Source organism: Acomys minous (assembly GCF_964271855.1).
Source record: "Acomys minous genome assembly, chromosome: 6".
Classification (NCBI taxonomy): Eukaryota; Metazoa; Chordata; class Mammalia; order Rodentia; family Muridae; genus Acomys; species Acomys minous.
Window position 1 is genome coordinate 86,147,675 of NC_140487.1, and position 22,268 is coordinate 86,169,942.

General features: G+C 46.0%; 1 protein-coding gene across 6 annotated transcripts in view; it reads right to left on the reverse strand.

Annotated features, from left to right (window-relative positions):
* The window catches only part of MROH7 (maestro heat like repeat family member 7), a 56,363-nt gene extending 40,109 nt beyond the window's left edge, over positions 1-16,254 (reverse strand). For 4 of the 6 annotated variants that reach the window (XM_084785563.1, XM_084785565.1, XM_084785564.1 and 1 more), the window contains exons 1-3: positions 16,224-16,254; positions 10,407-10,438; positions 8,108-9,292 (exon numbers count right to left, since the gene is read on the reverse strand). In XM_084785563.1, the coding sequence (XP_084641689.1) occupies positions 8,108-9,218 (1,111 nt within the window). In that variant the 5' untranslated portion in view covers positions 9,219-9,292; positions 10,407-10,438; positions 16,224-16,254. The other 2 variants (XM_084785561.1, XM_084785562.1) reach the window with 2 other exon arrangements.
* Between the last annotated feature and the right edge of the window lie 6,014 nt (positions 16,255-22,268).

Below are 22,268 nucleotides of genomic sequence, written 5' to 3' on the forward strand. Positions count from 1 at the left end.
TCTTTAATCCCAGCACTCGGGAGGCAGGGGCAGGGGCATCACTGAATTCAAGGTCAGCCTGGTCTACAAAGGGAGTCCAGGACAGCCATAACTACACAGAGAAACCCTGTCTCAGAAAACAAAAAACAAACAAACAAACAAAACAATCAACAAGAGCCAGAGTAATATACCATCACTAGAGCCCAGCTATCCTATTATAGCAAGCCCTAGGCATCCTAACACAGTTGAAGCACAAGAACATGACCTTAAATACAATTTTTAAAAGATGACAGTGACACAGAGAAACCCTATCTTGAAAAAAATAAAAGAAACAAAAACAAAAAAATCCTGTCCTCCAAAAAGATGATTGAGGCCTTTAAGGGGAAAGTGCATAAATCTCTTAGAGAAATACAGGAAAATACAAGCAGGTGAAGAAAGTGAATAAAACTGTTCAAGACCTGAAAATGGAAATAGAAACAATAAATTAAAATTTAAAAAAAACCCCACAAATGTGAGCCAGGTATAGTGGCACATGCCTTTAATCCTAGCACTAGGGAAACAGAGGCAGGCAGATCTCTGTGAGTTCAAGACTAGCTTGGTCCACAAAGTCTTCCAGAACAACCAAGGCTACACAGAGAAACTCTGTCTCAAAAAAACAAAAAAGAAAAAAAAGAAAGAAAGAAGACAGACTCTCAGGGGTAAAAGATACAATAGAAGAAACCGATACATTGTTCAAAGAAAATGTTAAATAGGGAACTTTCTGACACAAAAGATACAAGAAGTCTGGGACACTATGAAAAGACCAAACTAATAATAATAGGAATAGAAGAAGGAGAAGATTCCCAGCTCCAAAGCCCAGAAAATATTTTCAACAAAATGATAGAAGAAAATTTCCCCACCTAAAGAAAGAGATGCCTACAAACTCACAAGAAAGGTAGAATACCAAATAGATAGGACCAGGAAAAAAAATCCTTCTTCACATAATAATCAAAACACTAAATGTACAGAACAAAGAAAGAATATTAAAAGCTGCAAGGAGAAAATGCCAAGTAACATATAAAGGCAGATCTATCAGAATTACACCTGAGAGGCTCTAAAAGCCAGAAGGGCCTGAGATGTCTTGCAGATTCTAAGAGACCACACATGTCAGGCCACACTACTATACCAAGCAAAAAAATGTAATCATCATAGATGGAAAAAACACGATTAACCATATAGTCTATCACAAAGAAAGCCTCAACAAATACAAGAAAATTAAGATAGCACCTTGTATGTTATCAGACCACCATGGATTAAAACTGGAACTCAACAACCACAGAAACAACAGAAAGCCAACAAATTCATAGAAACTGAGCAACTCTCTACACAATAACCAATGGGTCAGGGAAAAAACAAAGAAATCAAGGACTTTCTAGAATTCAATGAAAATGAAGGCACAACATACCCAAACTTATGGGACACAATGAAAGCAGTGCTAAGAGGAAAGTTCACAGCATTAAGTGTCTTCATAAACAAAAATTGGAAAGATCTCATGATAGCAACTCAACAGCACACCTGAAATTTCTAGAACAAGAAGAAGCAGACCCACACAAGAAGAGGAGAGGAGAGGAAATAATCAAGCTCAGGGCAGAAATCAATAAATTAAAAACAAAGAGAACAATACAAAGAATGAACAAAACCAAGAGCCGGTTCTTTGAGAAAATCAACAAGCTAGACAAACCCTTAGCCAACCTAAAAGACAGAGACACGATATACGATTTAACGAAACCAGAAACGAAAAGAGGGACGTAACAACAGACGCTGAGTAAATTCAATCATTACGTCTTACTGCAAAATCCTGTGCTCCACAAAATGGGAGACTCTAAATGAAATGGACAGTTTTCTTTTCGGTTGTTTGTTTGTTTGTTTGTTTTGTTTTTTGAGACAGGGTTTCTCTGTGTAACAGTCCTGACTGTCCTAGACTTTCTTTGTAAACCAGGCTGGCCTCAAACTCACAAAGATCCTCCTGCCTCTGCCTCTTGAGTGCTGGGATTAAAGACGTGTGCCACCTTGCCCTGCCAATTTTCTTGATAGATTCCACTTACCAAAGTTGAATCAAGATCAGATAAACAATTTAAACAGTCCTATGACCCCTAAGGAAACAGAAACAGTCATTAAAAGTCTCCATCGCCCACCCCCCAGCCCCCACCCCTGCAAAAAGCCCTGGGCCAGATGGTTTTAGTGCAATATTCTACCAGACTTTCAAAGAAGATCTCATATCAACACTCTACAAACTATTCCACAAAATAGAAACAGAAGGAACATTTACAAACTCATTCTATGAGGCTACAGTCACTCTGAACCCTAAACTACACAAAGACTCAAAAAAGAAAGAAAATTTTAGACCAATTTCCCTTTTGAACACTGATGCAAAAATGCTCAATAAAATACTCACAAACCAAATCCAAAAACACATCAAAAACATCATCCACCATAATCAAGTATGATTCATCCCAGGATGCTGAGATGGTTCAATAGTCGAAAGTCCATTAATGTAACCCACCATATAAACAAACTGAAAGAAAAAGAAATACACCTGATCATCTCATAGGTGCTGAAAAAGCCTTTGTCAAAATTCAACACCCATTCATGTTAAAAGTCCTGGAGAGATCAGGGACACAAGACGCATACCTAAACACAATAAAGGCTATATACAGCAAGCCTATAGCCAACATCAAATTAAGTGGAGAGAAATGTAAAGCAATTCTACTAAAATCAGGGACAAGACAAGGCTGCCCACTTTCTCTGATCTATTCAATAGAGTACTAGAAGTTTTTGTTGTTGTTGTTGTTGTTTTGTTTTGAGACAAGTTTCTTTCTGTAGCCTTGGCTGTCCTGGACTCACCTTGTAGACCAGGCTGGCCTTGAACTCACAGCGATCTGCCTGCCTCTGCCTCCCCAGTGCTGGGATTAAAGGTGGGCGCCACCATGCCTGGCTAGAAGTTCTAACTAAAGGAGGCCAAAAGGATACAAACTGGAAAGGAAGATGAAATGATCGTATAAATAAGTGACCCCAAAAATTTTACCAGAGAACTCCTACAGTTGATAAACTCCTTCAGCAAAGAGGCTGGATACAAAATTAAGTAAAAAAAAAAAATCCCTCCTTTATACAAACAGTAAGTAGGATGAGAAAGAAATTAGGGAAATATCCTTCATTATAGCCACAAATAATATCTCGGTTTAACTATAACCAAGCAAGTGAAAGACCTTCAAATCTCTGAAGAAAGAAATTGAAGAAGATATCAGAAGATGGAAAGATCTCTCATGCTCATAGCCATCTTACCAAAAGCAATCTCCAAATTCAACCAAATTCCCATCAAAACTTCAACACAATTATTTACATATCTGAAAAGAACAATACTCAACTTCATATTGAAAAACAAAAAGCTCAGGACGGCTAAAACAATACTGTACAAAGAACTTCTGGAGGTATCACCATCCCTGATTTCAAGCTGTACTACAGAGAAATAGTAATAAAGACAGCATGGTACAGGCATAAAAACAGATAGGTTGAGGCTGGGCAGCGTGGTGGTGCATGCCTTTAATCACAGCACTCGGGAGGCAGACGCGGCGAGTTGCTGTGAGTTCGAGGCCAGCCTGGTCTACAAAGTGAGTCCAGGACAGCCAAGCCTAACACAAAGAGACCCTGTCTCAAAAAAACCAAAAAATAAAAAATAAAATTAAAAAAAGGTTGATGAATGAAATCCAACTGAAGATCCAGATATAAACCTGCACACCTATGGTCACTCAATTTTTGACAAAGAAACCAAAATTATACAATGGAAAAAAGAAAGCATTTTCAACAAATGGTGCTGGTCTAACTGGATGTCTGCATGTAGAAGAATGCAAATAGATCCATATTTATCACCCTGCATAAACCTCAGTCCAAATGGATCAAAGACCCCAACATAAAACCAGATGCACCAATCTGATAGAAGAGAAAGTGGGGATACCCTTGAACTCATTGGTACAGGGGACAACTTGCTGAACAAAACACCAAGAGCTCAGGCTCTAAGATTAACAATTAATAAATGGAGCCTTATGAAACTGAAAAGTTTCTATAAGACAAAGGACACTGTCAATAGGGCAAAATGGCAGCCTACAGAATGGGAAAAGATTTTCACCAACCCTATAACTGACAAAGAGCTAATATCCAAAATATATTAAGAACTCAATAAATTAAACACTAAGAAACCAAATAACCCAATTTAAAAATGGGATACTGGCTAATCAGAGAATTTTCAACAGAGGAATCTCTAATGGCCAAAAAACCAGTTAAAGACATCTTTGTTCAAAGTCATTAGTCAACAGGGAAATGCAAGTCAAAATGGCTCTGAGGTTCTATCTTATACCTGTCAGAATGGCTAAGAGCAAAAACTCAAGTGACAGCACATGCTGACAAGGATGTGGAGCAAAGGGAACACTCCTCCATTGCTGGTGAGAATACAAACTTTTGGGGGGTTTTGGTTTTATTTTTTTTTTTCCAAGACAGGGTTTCTCTTGTAGCTTTGGCTGTCTCGGACTTGCTTTATAGACCAGGGTGGCCTTGATTGACCTCACAGAGATCAGCCTGCCTCTGCCTCCCTGAATGCAGAGGTTACAGGTATATGCTCAGTAGGAGTGAAAACCTGTACAACCACTTTGGAAATCAATCTGGCAGTTTCTCAGAAACTGGGAATAGTTCTACCTCAGGACTCGGCTAAACCACTTCTGGGCATATACCCAAAAGAAGCTCCCCCATACCACAAGGAGAGTTGCTCAACTATGTTCATGACAGCTTTTATTCATAATAGCCAGAAATTGGTAACAACCTTTACGTCTCTCAACTAAAGAATGGATAAAGAAAATGTGGTACATTTACACAATGGAATATTGCTCGGCTTTTAAAAACAATGACATGACATTTGCAGGCAAATGGATGGAACTAGAAAAGATCACCCTGAGTGAGGTAGCCCAGACTGAGAAAGACACGCATGGTATGTACTCACTTATAAGTGGATAGTAGCCATAAAGTACAGGGTAGCCATGCTACAATCTATTGACCCAAAGAAACTAAGTAATAAGGAGGTTCCAAAGGGGGTGGGATGCTTGAATCTCACTGAGAAGGAGAAACAGAGTGAACATCTAGTGTAGAGAGAGGGAGGGAGGGAGGAAGGGAGGGAGGGAGGGAGGGAGGGAGGGGAGCAGGAAGGATCAAGTGGCGGGGCCAGGGAGAGAATGTGAGGAGAGAGAACTAGTACAGGGAACTTCTCTGTGACAAGAACCCTAGAACAATGGAAGCTCCCAGCAGTCTGTGAGGGTGACCCTGGCTGGGACTCCCAGCAATGGGGGCTATGGAGCTTGAAATGGCCATCTCCTGTGGCCAGAAAAGACATCCAATGGAGGGGCTGGGACACCGGCTCAGCCACCAAACCTTAGACCCACAATTTCTCCTGCCAACAAGATGTGCAGGGGTAAAGTGGAGCAGAGAGTGAAGGAATGGCCAACCAATCACTGGCTGAGCTTGAGAGGCCTTGGCCATGAGAGAGAGAGACACCATCCCTGATATTATTGAAGATATTCTGCTATACGGCCTGGCGTGGCTGTCACCTAGGAGGTTTCACCCAGCAACTGACGGAAACAGTTGCGGAGACACACAGCCGAACACGGGGCAGAGCTTGGGGAGTTCTATGGAAGAGGGGGACAGAGAACCGAAGGAGCCAGAGAGGTCAAGGACACCACAAGAAAAGCTACAGAATCAAATAACCTGGGCCCATAGGGGCTCACAGACTGAACCTCCAGAGAGCATACATGGGACAGACCTAGGCCCCTCAGGACATATGTAACAGTTGTGCAGCCTGGTCCTCATGTGCGACTCCTAACAGCAGATGGGAACTGTCTCTGGCTCTGTTGCCTGCCTTTAAATCCCTTGCCCCTAGCTGGGCTGCCTTGCCTAGCCAGGGTGGGAGAGATGACTGCCAGTCCTACTGCAACTTAATGTGCTAGGCCGGTTGATATCCATGGGAGGTCTCCCTTTTTCTGAGACATTTTTTTGACGAGAGGGGAAGTACAGAAGGATGGCAGGGGTGAGGGTGGAAAGGGGGAATGGGAGGAGAAAAGGGGGGGTACTGCAATCAGGATGTAGAGCAAATAAATTGATTTTTTTTTTTTTTTTTTTTTTTTTTTTTGGTTTTTGGTTTTTGGAGACAGGGTTCCCCTGTGTAGCCTTGGCGGTTCTGGACTCACTTTGTAGACCAGGCTGGCCTCAAACTCACAGCGATCCACCTGCCTCTGCCTCCCCAGGGCTGGGATTAAAGGCATCCACCACTACCGCCCGGCAAATAAACTGATTTTAAAAATAGCAACAGTAATGATGAAAATGTATGAAAGAATGAAGGTTTACTGATGGCTAGTGAATCTGAGTGGGGCTTTCAGAAGCCTATTAGATAGGCTTACATAATTATAAAGCCATGAGTTTGCTTGCTTGCTTTTTACTTTGTTGAGATAGTCTCATAACATAGGCTGGTCCTGAACATGCTATATAACCCAGGCCAGGCCACAAAATACTTCTGGCCTCTCCACCTTCACCTCTTGAGTGTCAGAATCACAGCCCTGCGCCACCATGCCTAGCAATCAGGATGTTTTCAAATCACAGATGGCGTGGGGCTGGGGAGACAGGTCAGTCAGTAAAGTGCTTGTTGCACACCATGAGGACCTGGGTTGGATCCTCATATGGCCGTCTGTGTTTGCACTCTCGGGGCTGGGGAGTCAGACACCGGTGAATCTCTAGGGCTCTCTAGCCAGCCTCTGGCCTACTTGGTGAGCTCCAGGTCAAGGAGAGACCCTGATGGTCTCAAAACACCAGGAGGGTGGCCTCCTAAGGAGTGACAGCTGAGATTGACCTCTGTACACACACACACACACACACACACACACACACACACACACACACACACACACACACCACACCACATCACGGCATTGGTGCAGGAACGAAAAAGAAATATTGGTTGATCCAGATGTGGTGTCAAACCCTGGAATCGCTCCAGTTGAGATTGAGAACTCAGCTTCATCCTCCAGTGTGTAACTAGTTTAAGGCCACCGTGGGCTACATGAGACCTTCTCTCCATAAAAAACATGGCAGAAATACCAACTGAGAGAATACACAGCAACAGACCTCCTGCACCTCAGATCTCTACTGAGGAGACCAAGCTGAGCCTAGAGTTTCCTTGCTCCTCTGGCCAGACTTCGGCCTAGGGAGTCAAGAGCAAGACATTCTGTATGGGGCGTGTGTCTAGTGGCAGATTCAGGACTTGAAGAGAACAGAAGGACCCTTGCCTGGTAGAGCACATCTTTGATCCCAGCACTGCAGAGGCAGGACATTTCTGTGAGTTCGAGGCCAGCCTGGTCTACATAGTGGGTCCAGGACAGGCAAGGCTACATAGTGAGACCTTGTCAAGAAAAAAAAAGAAAAAAGAATGGAAGGATTATCATATTACAGTTAAAGAAATTGACACCCAGCTGGGTGTGGTGGCACACGCCTTTAATCCCAGCTCTTGGGAGGCAGAGGTAGGCTGATCTTCATGAGTTCAAAGCCAGCCTGATCTACAAAGCAAGTCCAGGACAGCCAAGGCTACACAGAAAACCTCTGTCTCAAAAAAAACCAGAGAGGGGCTGGCGATATGGCTCAGTGGTTAAGAGGACCACCTGCTCTTCCAGAGGTCCTGAGTTCAATTCCCAGCAACCACATGATAGCTCACAACCATCTATAATGGGATCCGGTGCCTTCTTCTGCAGATAAAGCAGTCAAATAAAATAAATCTTTAAAAAAAAAAACCACACATTTCAAAAAAAAAAAAAAAAAAAAACCAAAGAGAGAGAGAGAGAGAGAGAGAGAGAGAGAGAGAGAGAGAGAGAGAGAGAGAGAAGTTGACACCTAAGGAGGCTGAGTAGCTCCCGAGTCATACAGCTGTCCAAGGTTCCAGCTAGAGCACAGCAATTACCACTGTGCTATGACTGCTATCTGCTCACTTCCCATCCCTCTCCATTACCCTCCCTGCCTTACGGTTCTGAAGAATGTCCTTCCAGGCAGTGTCCTTTTCCCTACTCACCCTCAGGGGGGCTTCGGAAAGCTGTGGCACCCTGCAGGCTGTCCCACTTTGCCAGATCCTCCTCCAGGGGCATGGTGCGGATGCTGTTGTCCTCAGAGTAATCTTGCTGGCTGCTCAGGGTCAAGGTGGAGGTGTCGCTCACCATGAAGCTGGAGTCCATGCTCAGGGACTCAGAGCCCAGGATCAGCGTCATGCAGGAAGACGGAGAAAGAGCAGAGTTGGGTGCTCGGGCACTTGAGTACAGGCTGAGACCTTCACTGGAGCCGGGAATCAGGCTGGCACGTGAGGGCTGTGCAACTGTCCCATTCAAACTAGACCTGGGTTGGCTGTTGGAAATCACACTGATGGACCCCTTGGAGCCTGTGTTCCAGGATGTCCCAAAGGTTTCTTTGGAGACAGATGCAAAAATAGTACGTGAAGTCAACGTGATGGCCTCGTTCAGGTTTGAAACTATACCCAGGTTTGCCTTGGAGATGCTCCCAGAGCGCGTTCGGTCCAAAGAGGTGTTAGAGGGCAGAAGAAGAGGCACCTGAGAGCCCTGCCTGGAGATGCTATGAGTCCGGACCAAGGCTTCTCTGGAGAGAGCCCTTACAAAGAGGTTTGGCTCAGGCCTGGAAGGATTAGTGTTACTCTGACCCAAATCAAAAACCTTGCTTGGGAGGGACTTGGAGGCATCCTCAGAACTTGGGCTAGAAGGATTCTCTGGACTCAAAATAGTGGCCTGGGTAGAGCTGGGCCTTTGAACTGGTTGTGAGTCTGGGCAGAGAGTCCCTGCTGAGTCGGGCCTGGAGACATGGTTCAGACTCTGGTCTGCAGCATCCACAGAGTAGCTGTTGATCTGGATGGAGGGCGGAGCTGTGGTCCCACTGGCGTTGGGGCTGGGCGTGTCACTGGACACTGGGCCAGGGACCCCGTCTGGGTCAGGACCCAGAGATGGATGAATGACTGGACTGAGAGCCAAGCCATGTACCGGGAGAGAAGCAAGGGCCAGGTCTGGGGTGGGCCTGGGCGCGGTGCTGGACATTATTCCTGGGACCTCACAGGAGTTGGGACTTGGTGTCTTCTCTAGGTCTTCACGGAAAATGAGGCTAGCACCCCGGCTCAGGGCCATGTCCCCTCTGGAAGCCTTTCAGTACTGATGTCCCTTTTCTCCAGCTGCTGAGTATAGGGCTCCCTGCAGCATTCCTGGGAGAGAAGATGAAGGTAGCCTGCTGGAACCCTGTCGTAAAGGGGGGGCCTCTTGCTGTTCCCAGTATCCCCTTCCTAGCTTCACCACACCCCAGTCCCCTTGTCACTATCTCCACTCTGTGTCACGGATAATGGCCTCCTAACTGCATCCTGCTCCCCCTCACCTCATGTCCTGAACTGCCTTCAGCTTGGTACCTCCCACGGCCCCTTGCCAACCTCAGCTCTCCACAGCAAAATACGTATTCCCCCTTTCATTCTAATGACTGACTGAGCTCTGTAGGAGACAAGTTCTAGGTGTCAAGAGCTGCGGTTATTTCAGCCAGACATGGTGGCTCACCCTGTAACCCCGGCATTTGGGAGGTTGAGGGAGGAAGGATAATTCAAGGCCAGCCTGGGCCATTAAGATCCTGTCTCCAGGACTGGAGAGATGGCTCAGAGGTTAAGAGCACCATCTGCTCTTCCAAAGGTCTTGAGTTCAATTCCCAGCAACCACATGGTGGCTCACAACCATCTATAATGAGATCTGCTGCCCTCTTCTGGTGTGTAGGTGTACATGCAGGCAGAATACTGTATACATAATAAATAAATAAATAAATATAAAGAATAAATTTATTTTTTTTAAAAATCCTGTCTCCAAAAAATGTACATAAGAAAGAAAGAACAGGACATAAGGATGGAAAAGGGAAGAAGAAATAGAGAGAAGGGAAGGAAGAAGAGGAGGAAAAAGGAGGGGGAAACTGTATCTTGGACCCCGAAGCATCTCTAACTCCCCGGTCAGTGCCAAGCACCCAAGTCAGTCTATAAACAGGCAAATGAGCACTTAAAGGTTGAAAGAGGATAAGGTACTTTGTCATATGTTACCCAATTCTCAGCCAGCCCCATGTGACCTTAGTTCACCAACAAGGCTCCCTGGGTCTTGGGACAAACTCCTAAGTCACTATAACTGCTCTGCATGTGGTCACAGGCCAGAGCCTCAAAGGCCCCTTGGCAGAGCATCTTATAGCCTGGCAAGAGACCACACAAGCTACTTGTCCAACAATCTAACCGTGGGTGAATTCCCCAATCCACTGGACCCCACCACTGGGCCACCCTCCCCCATAGGATCTCTCACCTGTCAGCATGGTGTTCTTAAGCAGTGGGCCCCTGGGAAGACATACAAAGAAAATCAAGTCAGAGCAAGAGAGACTGGCTACACTCAACTATAGCTTCCTGTTGTCCTTAGAACAGAGTTCCCAGTTGTTAGTAGGCCCTAAAGGGCTCTTCTGTATCACCTGGCATGGCCCTCCTAAAGCCCCCCAATACCCTCCCCTTCCCCCACTCCACCTTTGCAGGTCTGGACCTTCCACAGGCTGGATTCCTCTCTTCCATTTCCCTACTCCGGCCACCACTTAAAGCTTCGCCCTTGTAGGGTCCCTACACAGGCGAAGGCCACCTGTAAGCTCTCAGAGCAGCCTGCTGGCTTCCCTTTTCCTGGCACACACATCCGGCTTCTCTGCCAGGCAAGAAACTCGATAGCGGCAGAGACTGCCTCCGCCTTGCTCGCTCACAGCTGGTTTCTGTGATGGCCGGCATGGCACCTGCACACAGGGAGCTCTCGGTAACGTTTGGGTTCTCATCTTACCTTCTTCAATATTGTTTTACTCATCCGTTCCCTCACTTAGCTCACTTCCTGTCCCTTCCACCTCTTACTTGCTCATGTACTTGTTCCCTGAATCATTTGTTCATCCCAGCAACCTGCATCTACACCATGGCTTAGCCCTGGAAAGGCCAGACACTTGAGGTCATGTGGTCCCAAGGCATAGATCAGCCCATCTTACTAGTGTGAGGGAATGGCCTGGACACGGGACTTTGCCCCACCGGCCCTGTGTTCTTCCATAGCACCCAGTCTTACAGGAGTGTGAGCCTGCAGGACGCTTTCCTTGGTTACTCTTCCTATCCTTTTTGCTAGAGGCCGTGGCAAAGGACAACCAGGACCTTGATGCCAGGGGGAGGCCACATACATCCCTAAGACCTGGTGTCTGCAAAGCAGGAAGAGCAACCTTACCATTGCCAGAAAAATCTACTTCACCTGTAGCCAAGGAGTTGAAAATGTTGAGGCTCCTTGGTTTGAGTCCCTCACCAAAGCCCTGGTCTTTTCCTCCTTTTATTTCACCAGGGACCTATGTTTGCTCTTCACCTTTTTTCTATCTCATATACACAGATGCTTGCACATGCACTCACTTACACACACACACACACACACACACACACACACACACACACTCACACACACACACACACACACACCATAGTTATCAAAGGGAGGCCTTTTTGACCTGGAGTAATGCAGACTGGTGTGGCCTGTGAGGCAGTGAGTAGAGGACAGGTTGACAGGACAGAGCAACTCTCCCTGACACTTTCTTCTCCCTCAGCCCTCCTCTTCTATCCTGCCACAGGTGGACAAGTCTTCAGAGAATCCTCAAAGTGGGAGGCAATTCATGGCTTGCCCTCCACCACATGGGTAATGCTCAGCAGGGAGTGGTGGCGCACGCCTTTAATCCTGGCATTTGAGAGACAGACATGGGCAATCTCAGTGAGTTCTGGGCCAGCCTGGTCTATGTAGCAAGTTCCAGGCCAGTCATGAGTTGCATAGAAAGACCCTGTCTCAAAAAAATAAGGGGTGGGAGTGGGCAAAGGGGTGATTGGAGATACGTCTCATCAGTTAAGAGACTTCCTGGCTCTCTTCCAAAGAACCCGGGTTTGATTCTCAGTGCCCACATGGAGGCTCACAACCATCGGTAACTTCAGTTCCAGGTGATCTGACACCCTCTTCTGGCCTCTGCAGACACCGCATGCACATGTGGTACAAACATAATTCAGGAAAAAAATCAATTTGCATAAAATATTTTTTAAATTAATCTTTAAAAAAGAGAGGAGCAGACTACACATCTGTAATCCCAACACTTGAGAGGTACTTCACAGCCAGCCTGGATTACACAAGACCTTTCTTTATAAAAACAAACACAGAGCTGGGTGGTGGTGGCGCACGCCTTTAGTCCCAGCACTCGGGAGGCAGAGTCAGGCCGATCTCTGTGAGTTCAAGGCCAGCCTGATCTACAAAGCGAGTCTAAGACAGCCAGGGCTACACAGAGAAACCCAGTCTCAAAAAACCCTAAAAAAAAAATAAATAAAAAACAAACCACCACAGTGCCTGTATTTAATGTCCATATTTTGATGAGTTTGGACGTAAGCATGCATATAGAATACCATCATCACAACCAAAGTACCAAACATATCCCCTCCAGAATGTTCCTGTTTCAGTGATCTCTACTTAAGAGTGATAATATGGGGCTGGAGAGATGGCTCAGAGGTTAAGAGCACTGACTTTTCTTCCAGAGGTCCTGAGTTCAATTCTCAGCAACCACATGGTGGCTCACAACCATCTATAATGTGATCTAATGCCCTCTTCTGGCCTGCAAGTGTACATGCAGGCAAAGCACTGTATATATAATAATAAATAAATCTTCTTTAAAAAAAAAAAAGAGGGATACTATGTATGTAAGAACATTTACCATGTAGCTGAGTACATTAGGGCACACCTGTAATCCCAGAACTAGTAAAGTGAGGCAGAAGGATGACCATGAGCCCAAGGCTAGCCTGGAATACCCAGTGAGTCCCAGGATAGGCTGGGCTACAGAGAGGGCTCCTGTCTTAGCTAGGTGTGGTGGTAGAGCACTGTGATCCCGATGCTCAGGAGGATGAGAACAGAGACCACAAGTTCAAGGCCATCCTGGGTACTGAGTAAGACTTTGTTGCAAACAACACCAAAGTCAGGCATGGTGGCTCACACCTATACTTGGGATTCAGAAATAAGAGAAACACTGGGAGTTTGAGTCCTGCTAATAAGCTCCAGGCTAGCCCATGACACAGAGTATGACTCTAATCTCAACCAAAAAATAAAATAAAATACCTCGTGCATCTCCTTAGCATGTGTTCTTCCGGTATCCCCCAAAACACATCCTCTAAGCAATGACTCCCATTCCCTCGTCTCCCCAATAACCACATTTTGAAAAGCTTGTCTGAGGCCCTCAGTACAGTAGAGACAGAAGACAAATCACTAAGGTCTTAGTCCATCGAGGCATGAGGGTGCAGGCCTGTACCAGAAAAGCAGAGGGACCAGACTGTCACCTGTCACCCTCTGTGCACAGCAAGTTCCCCGATTGCATGCTCAAAAAAAAAAAAAAACAAAAAAAACAAAAAACAAAAAACAAAAAAAACACAATGTAAAAGAAATAATAAATCAGAGAGGCTTGGAACTGGAGAGAAAGCTCAACAGTTAAGAGCACTGACTACTCTTGTGGGCCCGTATTTACTGCCCAGCCTCGGATGGCCGCTCACAACCGTCTATAACTTCAATTCCAGGAGTACCAACTCCCTCTTCCAGCCTCCACAGGCACCAGATATGCGCACGGTAAAACGTACATGCATGCAGGTCAAACATACACACATATGAAATACAAATAAAGACATCAGCTGGTCATGGCGGTGCACACCTAGCGCTCAGGAGACAAAGCTCAGTGAGTTCAGGACCAGCCTCGTCTACATAGAGAGTTCCAGACCAGTTGAAAGTGCATGGTGAGACCTTGTCTCAGTAGACAATAAATAAATCTATAAAAATATATACTCCAATGACAGCACATGCTGGCAAGGATGTGGAGAAAGGGGAACACATCTTCATTGCTGGTGGGAGTGCAAACTTGTACAACCACTTTAGAAATCCATCTGGAGCTTCCTCAGAAAACTGGGAATAGGGCTACTTCAAGACCCAGCTGTTCCGCTCCTTGGAGTATACCCAGAAGATGCTCCAGCACACAACAAGGACATGTGCTCAACCATGTTCATAGCAGCCTTATTCATAATAGCCAGAACCTGGAAACAAACTAAATGTCCCTCAGTCAAAGAATGGATTAAAAAAAAAAAAACCAACTGTGGTACATTTACACTACGGAATACTACTCAGCTATTAAAAACAAGAAAATCCTGAAATTTATAGGCAAATGCATGGAGTTAGAAATGATCATCCTGAGTTAGTTAACCCAGACCCAGAAAGATTCACATGGTATATACTCACTTATAATTGGACACTAGCCCAAAAGGAATGTCCCATGAATGTCTTCACTTACCAGGCAATTGGGACTTTAAGTGAGAGAAATATGGGAGAATGGGGAAAAGAAGGATCCAGAGGGTCCTAGAAACCCACAAGGAGAGCATCAGAGGGGTCTGCTCAACCTACTGCACCAACCAAGGACAATACTGCAGTAAACATTGAACCCTATTCAGATCTAGCCAATGGACAGGACATTCTCCACAGTTCCGTGGAGAGCAGGAACTGACTCTGACATGAACTCTGGTGCCCCATATTTGACCACTTCCCCTTGGTGGGGAGGCCTGGCGGCACTCAGAGAAAGAAAAGCAGGCTACCAAGATGAGACTTGATAGGCTGTGACCATATTATGGGGGAAAAGATCCCCTTCTGTCACAGACCTAGGGGAGGGGAATAGGGTGAAAGAGGGAGGGAGGGAGGGAGGAACGGGAAGATACAAGTGATGGGATAACAATTGAGACATAATCTGAATAAATTAATTTTAAAAACATATAAAATAAAAATGCAGTTATTATGAGCAACAGGGAAAATAGCAGACTCTTGAGGACAGGAACAAAGTGACCAACAATCAACTGGCCAGAGTCTTATAAGGAGAAAACGGTGTTGAAAAGCACTCAAAGTAATAATGGCTGAAAACATCCCAAATAAAACCATATAGATTCAGAAAATGGGAGCGAACCCGGGGTAAGCCTACAGTAGTGCATGCTAAAAATACTAAAAAAACAACAACCACAAGAGTGTTTGTTTGTTTTTATGCTTAGTTGGTTAGTTGGTTTGGTTTCTTTGCAACAGGGTTTCACTCTGCAACCCAGGCTGCCTTTAAAACTGCTATGTAGCCTAGACTGGCCTTAAACTGGTGCTCCTCCTGCCTGAGCAACTGAGGGCTGGGATTAAAGGCGTGCACCACCTTGCCTGACCACCATTAAAAAGAAGAGCTCCTGGGCGCAGCCCGAGAACATCCACCTATGGATGAACAGCCATGTGAATGACAGCAAGGGGTCCTGTCAGCCCTGCGGCCTCAGGGTTTCTTTCAGCAGAGGGGGCCCCCTCAGGCCACAGGTAGTTCCCTCTGCCTCTCCAGCCACATCCATCCCCTGCCCTGGCCTTGAACCTGCTTTCCAACCATTCTCAGTGACTGAAAGAGTGAATGACAGCTCTTCAAAACAGATACCGCTGCCCTCGTTTCCTGGCACATTCATTGAGACTGTTCCGGCATCTGCGGTTTTTAAGCGCCCAGCAAGTGACAGAGGTGAGGGGGGGGGCGCTTCTCAACCCTCACTTCTCCCACACACACACACACACACACACCACACAGATTCCTAGGGGTCCCTCAGTGGGAAAAAGCACTTTCCTCATTCTCATCCCATTTCTTCTGCCACTCTTGGGCCACATGCAGCCATCCGCAAGTGTCCATCCACACATCATCTTTCCCTGAAGGAGAAAAAAAGGTTCTGGCCCCGGGTCCTCTGTGCCTGCCCTGCCGAGATCTGTGGCATGCCCTCTGGGCCTGCTTAGTTCCTCTTCCCTGTTCTCCCGACTCTCTGCCCCCAAGACTGATAGGTTTCTGTGAGCCTTGAGCTGCTGGTGTGTTCCCTCCACCTGGGCATCCACATGGCAACAGAAAATTCAACTTTAATCCAAAGGTATGAAGTAACAACTGGGATTATAGCCAGGCGGGGAGACCTTTACCTAGCCGGGCTTGGGGTCAAGGTAGTAAGTGCCTTGTGGAGGCGGCGCAGGCTGACCCCTCCCGTGATACTTTCCCAGAGCCACCCTTCAGCTTACCTGGGCTCCCCCCCACAGCCCAGGCTGGGCTTAGAGTCTTTATGAGGTCACCATGATCCAGAAGTCTCCCAGCCAATAAGATTCCTGCTCCTGCTCCTGCTCCTGCTCCTGCTCCTGCTCACACAATGGAGAAGAGCAAAGGAAGAGATGTGTCTTCTTCAGACCCCGAACTCCACAGAGACAGGACCTGACTCAAACAAAGGTCGAGTCTCAGTGGGCCTTCAAAGCACCCCAGAACATCTCCTGTGACCTTATACCCCTGTTTATCTTGGGGTGACAGTTGCTTTGGAACCAGGCAATCTGTGACAAGAAAGGCCAAAAGCCAGAGACATCAAGGAAGCGAGCCCTTGATCTTTTCCCTGCTCCACCCTGTTTCATCCGAGGACTGATAAAAGTGTGGAGCAGGGTAGGGTGGAGGGCAGGGCCCCGAGATGCACACCCTGTGTGACCTAGATTCTGTGGTGAGGAAGTTAAGGCCCTATAGCTGTCTTGCCCAAGAGCATGCTTTTAATGATGAATAGTAACTAAAATGTTCGGATTCGAGAGACAAAATAGAAACACTTTTAAGGCACGAAGAGTGAAACTCTTCCTGATGTATTCTTGTTTGGACTCAGGGCAGTAAATCTCAGGACCCTCAGATGTGAGACACTGTTTGTTCAGAGACACGCTATCCAAGAACTGGTCCCATCAGACTAGCTGTGTCTTCAGCGTCCTCAGCTTGTCAGTGAAAAATAGGCGTGGTTTTTGTCTTGTTCGTTTTTTGTTTTGTTTTGTTTTGTTTTGTTTTCAAGACAGGGTTTCTCTGTGTAACCTTGGCTGTCCTGGACTCACTTTGTAGACCAGGCTGGCCTCAAACTCACAGCGATCCACCTGCCTCTCTCTGCCTCCTTAGTGCTGGAAATAAAGGCGTGCAGCCATCACACCCGGCCTGACATACCTTTTTTTCTTTAAGACGTATTTATTCACTATTTATATAGAACCCTGCCTGCATATGCCTACACACCAGAAGAGGGCACCAGATCTCATTATATGATGATTGTGAGCCATCACGTAGTTGCTGGGAATTGAACTCAGGACCTTTGGAAGAACAGGCTGTGCTCTTAACCTCTGAGCCACCATTCCAGCCCCATGGCTGACATTCTTGAATGCTCTCCTTTTCAACCTTGGACTCACTCTTCCTGGCCTGACTTCAGCCCTCTGTCCTTCCTGTTCCTGCCCACACCCTACCCCTGAGCCTGTTCCTTTCTGATGCTTCAGCAGATCCAGAATTCCTCCTCGCTGCCCCTTCCCCACAGCCTAGGAACATGGCTAGGTTTCCTCTTACCCAGAAAAGTCCTTCCTAGTCCTGAAGAGATGGCTCCCTGCGCTGGCTGCTCTTCCAGAGGACCCAGGTTTGATTCCCAGCACCCACGATGGCTTCCTTGGGCACCAGCAAGATTCCTCTGTGTAGCCTGGCTGTCCTAGACTCGCTTTGTAGACCAGGCTGGCCTCGAACTCACAGCAATCTGCTTGCCTCTGCCTCCCAAGTGCTGGGATTAAAGGCGTGCGCCACCACTCCCAGCAATAAAGTCCTTCTTTAGCCATGGCACACACCTATAATCCCAGCACTGAAGAGGTAGAGCTAGGAACATTATGAGTTCAAGGCCAGCATGAGTTATACAGTGTATTCCTGTCCCGGGTGGCACAAGATTGTAATCCTAGTGAGACAGGAGAATTACAAATTGAATGGGCTACAGAAAATTCAAAGCAACCTTGGCAACTTAGTGAGAGGCTGTCTCAAAGGTAAAAAAAAAAAAGAGTTTAAAGTTAATTTCCGTCGTAGAGAGCTTATCTAGCATGTGTAAGGCTCAGGGTCTAATCCTAGGAACTACAGAAGAGGAGGGTCCTTCCTGCCAGGCTATAGGTGCTGGCAATGTGAGCTTGGTCGTGTCTGCAGCTTCCCTGCCATCTGTGGTACAGCAGACAGGCTCTCTGCTGTGACTATTAAACACAGAAGCAGCTTCCTGCCACTAGGCCCAAGGCAACCGGATTTATGGCTATATCTCACATCTAGTGCCTTCAATAAACTAGCACATAGAAGCCTCTCAGACTTTCAATTTATAGAAAGGCCATATCGCCTTCGATCAATTAAAGTAAGGCATTTCCTTTACTTTGCACTTGGCGTTAAGAAGTATCCCTTAACTCTAGATGAGAGAAGCATGGGAGAAGAGCAAAGTAGAAGGATCCAGAGGGTCCTAGAAACTTACAAGAAGAACATTATGATAGGCAGATTTGGGCCCAGGTGTCCCGCTCAAACTATGGCACCAGCCAAGGACAATACAGGCCGTAAACTTCAAACCCCTACCCAGATCTAGCCAATGGACAGGACATTCTCCACAGTTGAGTGGAGAGTGGGGTATGACTTTCACACATACTCTGGTGCCTCATATTTGACCACGTCCCCTGGAGGGGGAGGCCTGGTGGCATTCAGTGGAAGGATAGCAGGTTACCAAGAAGAGACTTGATACCCTATGAGCATACACAGGGGGAGGAAGTCCCCCTCAGTCACAGTCATAGGGGAGGGGAATAAGGGGAAAATGGGAGGGAGGGAAGAATGGGAGGATACAAAGGATGGGATAACCATTGAGATGTAACAAGAATAAATTAATTTAAAAAAAAAAGACATATCCCTTACTTCTGGGTGTAATGGAGCAGGCCTTTTTAATCCCAGCACTTGGGAGAAGAGCCAGGCAGGCCTCTGTGAGTTCAAGGCCATCCAGGTCTACAGAGTGAGCTCTAGAACCCTATCTAAGACACAGCAGAGGGGAGAAACACTGAGGTGGCCATCCTCCTGCCTCTGCATCCTGAGTGCTGGGATTAAAGGTGTGGGCCACCATGCCTGGCTCTTACTTTCTGTTAACAGTCACTTACTATCAACCACCTATATATGACCTAACATCTACTTGACTTTTCCATGAAAGTCTCAGAAAGTGTCACTTTGACACATCAGGGCCCCAGAGGCTCTAACACTGAATACCATCAGACAGCCTCTACCCTGCTACCTACCCTGCCCTAGTCCCATTGAGTTCTATAAATAACAGTGATGCTTTTCCTGGGATTATAAAAATCCACGAAGCCTTTTTCATTTGGGGAAACTCGAACTCATGATCCCAAGCTACGCTTGCTCATATTTGCCACAGAATAGGCGGTTTTCTATTTTCGTAATTCTAGGGATGCAGCTGGAGGGAATTTGCCTGCTTGGAGAAGTGTGTGGCCTCTGAGCTGCTCCTCAGCCCTCTTTTTACTTTGCATTTTGAAATAAAGTCTAAGTTGCCCAGATTGGATTTGAACTCACGCTGTAGCCCACAGGCCATGAACTCGTGGTCATGCATCTCAGCCTTCCTGGTAGCTACCATTTACAGGCTCGCACTAGCAGGCTTAGCTCTTTAAAGTCTTCCCTTTTTGTTTGCAAGCCTGGGAACTAATCTCAGAGCTTACTGCCTCCTAGACAAGCACTCTACCACTAAACCACAGCCCAGAAGAACATTTTTTTTTTCCTCAAAGTAACTCATGTCTCCGTGATCATTGGCCAGGTCTCTAGCTGGTGTCCCAACTCCTCTAGCCACGTATATCCTGCATATCTACCTATATCCTATATATCTATACCAGGGGACTTCTTTGATGACAAATTCCTCAGGGTCTCCCCACTGATACAGGGGTCACTCTAGAGCCTGCTTTTACCTGCCCATCCAGCTGGTGTCTGCTCCCATGCATTCATTCATCCACTCATTCATTCATTCATTATTTATTTATTTATTTATTTATTTATTTATGTTTTTGTTTGTTTGTTTTGAGTCTCACTATATAGCCCTGGGAGAGGGAGAGCTGGAGTTACTATGTGGACCCGGCTGGCTTCTGACTTAAAGAGATTTGGCCCTACCTGTGCCTCCTGAGTGCTGAGTTTCAAGGCATGTACCACCAGCCCCGGCTTTGTTTTGTTCTTTGAGACAGGGTCTCTCTGTAGCCCAGGCTAACTCATGTTCCTCCTGCTTCAGCCTTTGTACTACAGCGTCATATACATGCAGAAAACTTAGCCCGCTGTATCATGACTGATGAATTCTTTCCTTTTTAATTTATTCATTTTTATCTTATGTGCCTCGGTGTTTTGCCTGCATGTATGTCTGTATGAGGGTGTCAGATCTTGGAGTTATAGACAGTTGTGAGCTGCCATGTGGGTCCTGGGAATTGAACCCGAGTCCTTTAGAAGAACAGTCAGTGCTCTCGACCTCTGAGCAATCTCTCCAGCCCCAAATTTTTTTAAAAAATAATGTGTTTATTTTTATGTTATGTGCATCGGTGTTTTGTCTACATGTATGTCTGTGTGAGGGTGTCAGATATTGGAGTTACAGACAGTTGTGATCTGCTATGTGGGTGCTTGGAATTGAACCTGGGTCCTTTGGAAGAGCAGTCAGTGCTCTTAACTGCTGAGCCATTTCTCCAGCACCATCTGGTGAATTCTTAATGAGGACGCAGAGGGCCAGCATCTGGATTATAGACAAAGCACTTTGTGGGGCTGGGGATGTGGCTCAGTGAACAAAGAGCTTGCTGTGCAGGCATGAAGACCTGAGGTCGAGTCCTTAGCACCCAGCATCCTTAGTAAGCTCACCCTTACTTGTCCTTTCTGAACTCTAGTTGGCTGGTTCAATTCAGCTCTTCTGGCTCAAACTCCTCTCCCAGCTGACTGATTCTCTCTGGCTTTTCTCCCAGCCTCTGATCTGCCCTGCTTGGCCTCTAACTACACTAACTCCAGAAGTCTGCTCTAATCTGGCTCCTTCTCATTCTCTAGCTGGGTCTGTCTTCCCAGTGTCTGGCTTGTTCTCCTATTCAACCTCTCTTTTTTTTTTTTCTGTTTGGTTTTTCAAGACAGGGTTTCTCTGTGTAGCCTTGGCTGTCTTGTACTCACTCTGTAGACCAGGCTGGCCTCGAACTCACAGAGATCCACCTGCCTCTGCCTCCCGAGTGCTGGGATTAAAGGCATGCACCACCACACCTGGTTTAGACATCACTTTTTCTGCCACTCCATTAGACATCACTTTCAAACACGGTGCTTCCTTCTACAAACTCACTTTCCCTTCATTGTTTAGGATTAAAGGCATGTACCACCATGCCTGGACCTAAGCTTTTCTTTACCTGAAACTTATTCTATACCAGGCTGGCCTTGAACTCAGAGCTGCTTGCCTCTGTCTCCTGGATTAAAGGCGTGTTTGTATTCCAGACGGATCACACGGACCTAGAAGACCTTTGGATGTCATCTCTTACCAAAGCAGCCATGTTCTAAATTAAAATTCATATACAATAAATTGTTGCTTTAAAAACAAAAAATCCCAATTGTTCAGATTTTATCAAAAAAGACTCAGAAGCCAGATGCTGGGATGAAAACCTGCTAGCTCAGAGAGGCAGAGAGAGCACCCAGCTGACCTTCCTACTGAGCCCTCATCTCAAAGGAAAAAGCCCAAAAAGCTAACTAGCTCAGCTGACAGCCCAGCAGGAAAAGGCCAAAAAGCTGAAAGTCAAAAAGCTTGCTAAATCAGAGTTTAAAAGCCCCTTCTTTCTATCCATGCTGTCCTAAATACCCTTCCACCACACCAAACAAGTAATAAGTTCTTACAGTTCACAGTCTCAGGGTTCACAATGGGATCAAATTGATACCCGAAGAAAGACACCAGAAGTTGATCCGTGGCCTCCCCACATGCACACACAGGCTCATGCATACACATCCAAATGCATGTACATGGACACATGTACATAGACACAAAATAGAATTTAATTTTTTCATTTTTAAATTATGTTTACTTTGTGGGGAGTGGGAATACGTGTAGCAGTCAGAGGACGACTTGCAGAAGCTGCTGTCTCTTTCCACCATATGGGTCCTAAAAATTGAATTCAAGTTGTTAGTGTTCTTGGCAAAGACCTTTACCCATTAAGCCAGCTCGCTCACCAAAAAAACCAAACCAAAACAAAACAAAAACAAAAAAACAAAAAAAAATTTTTTTAATTTTTTTGCTT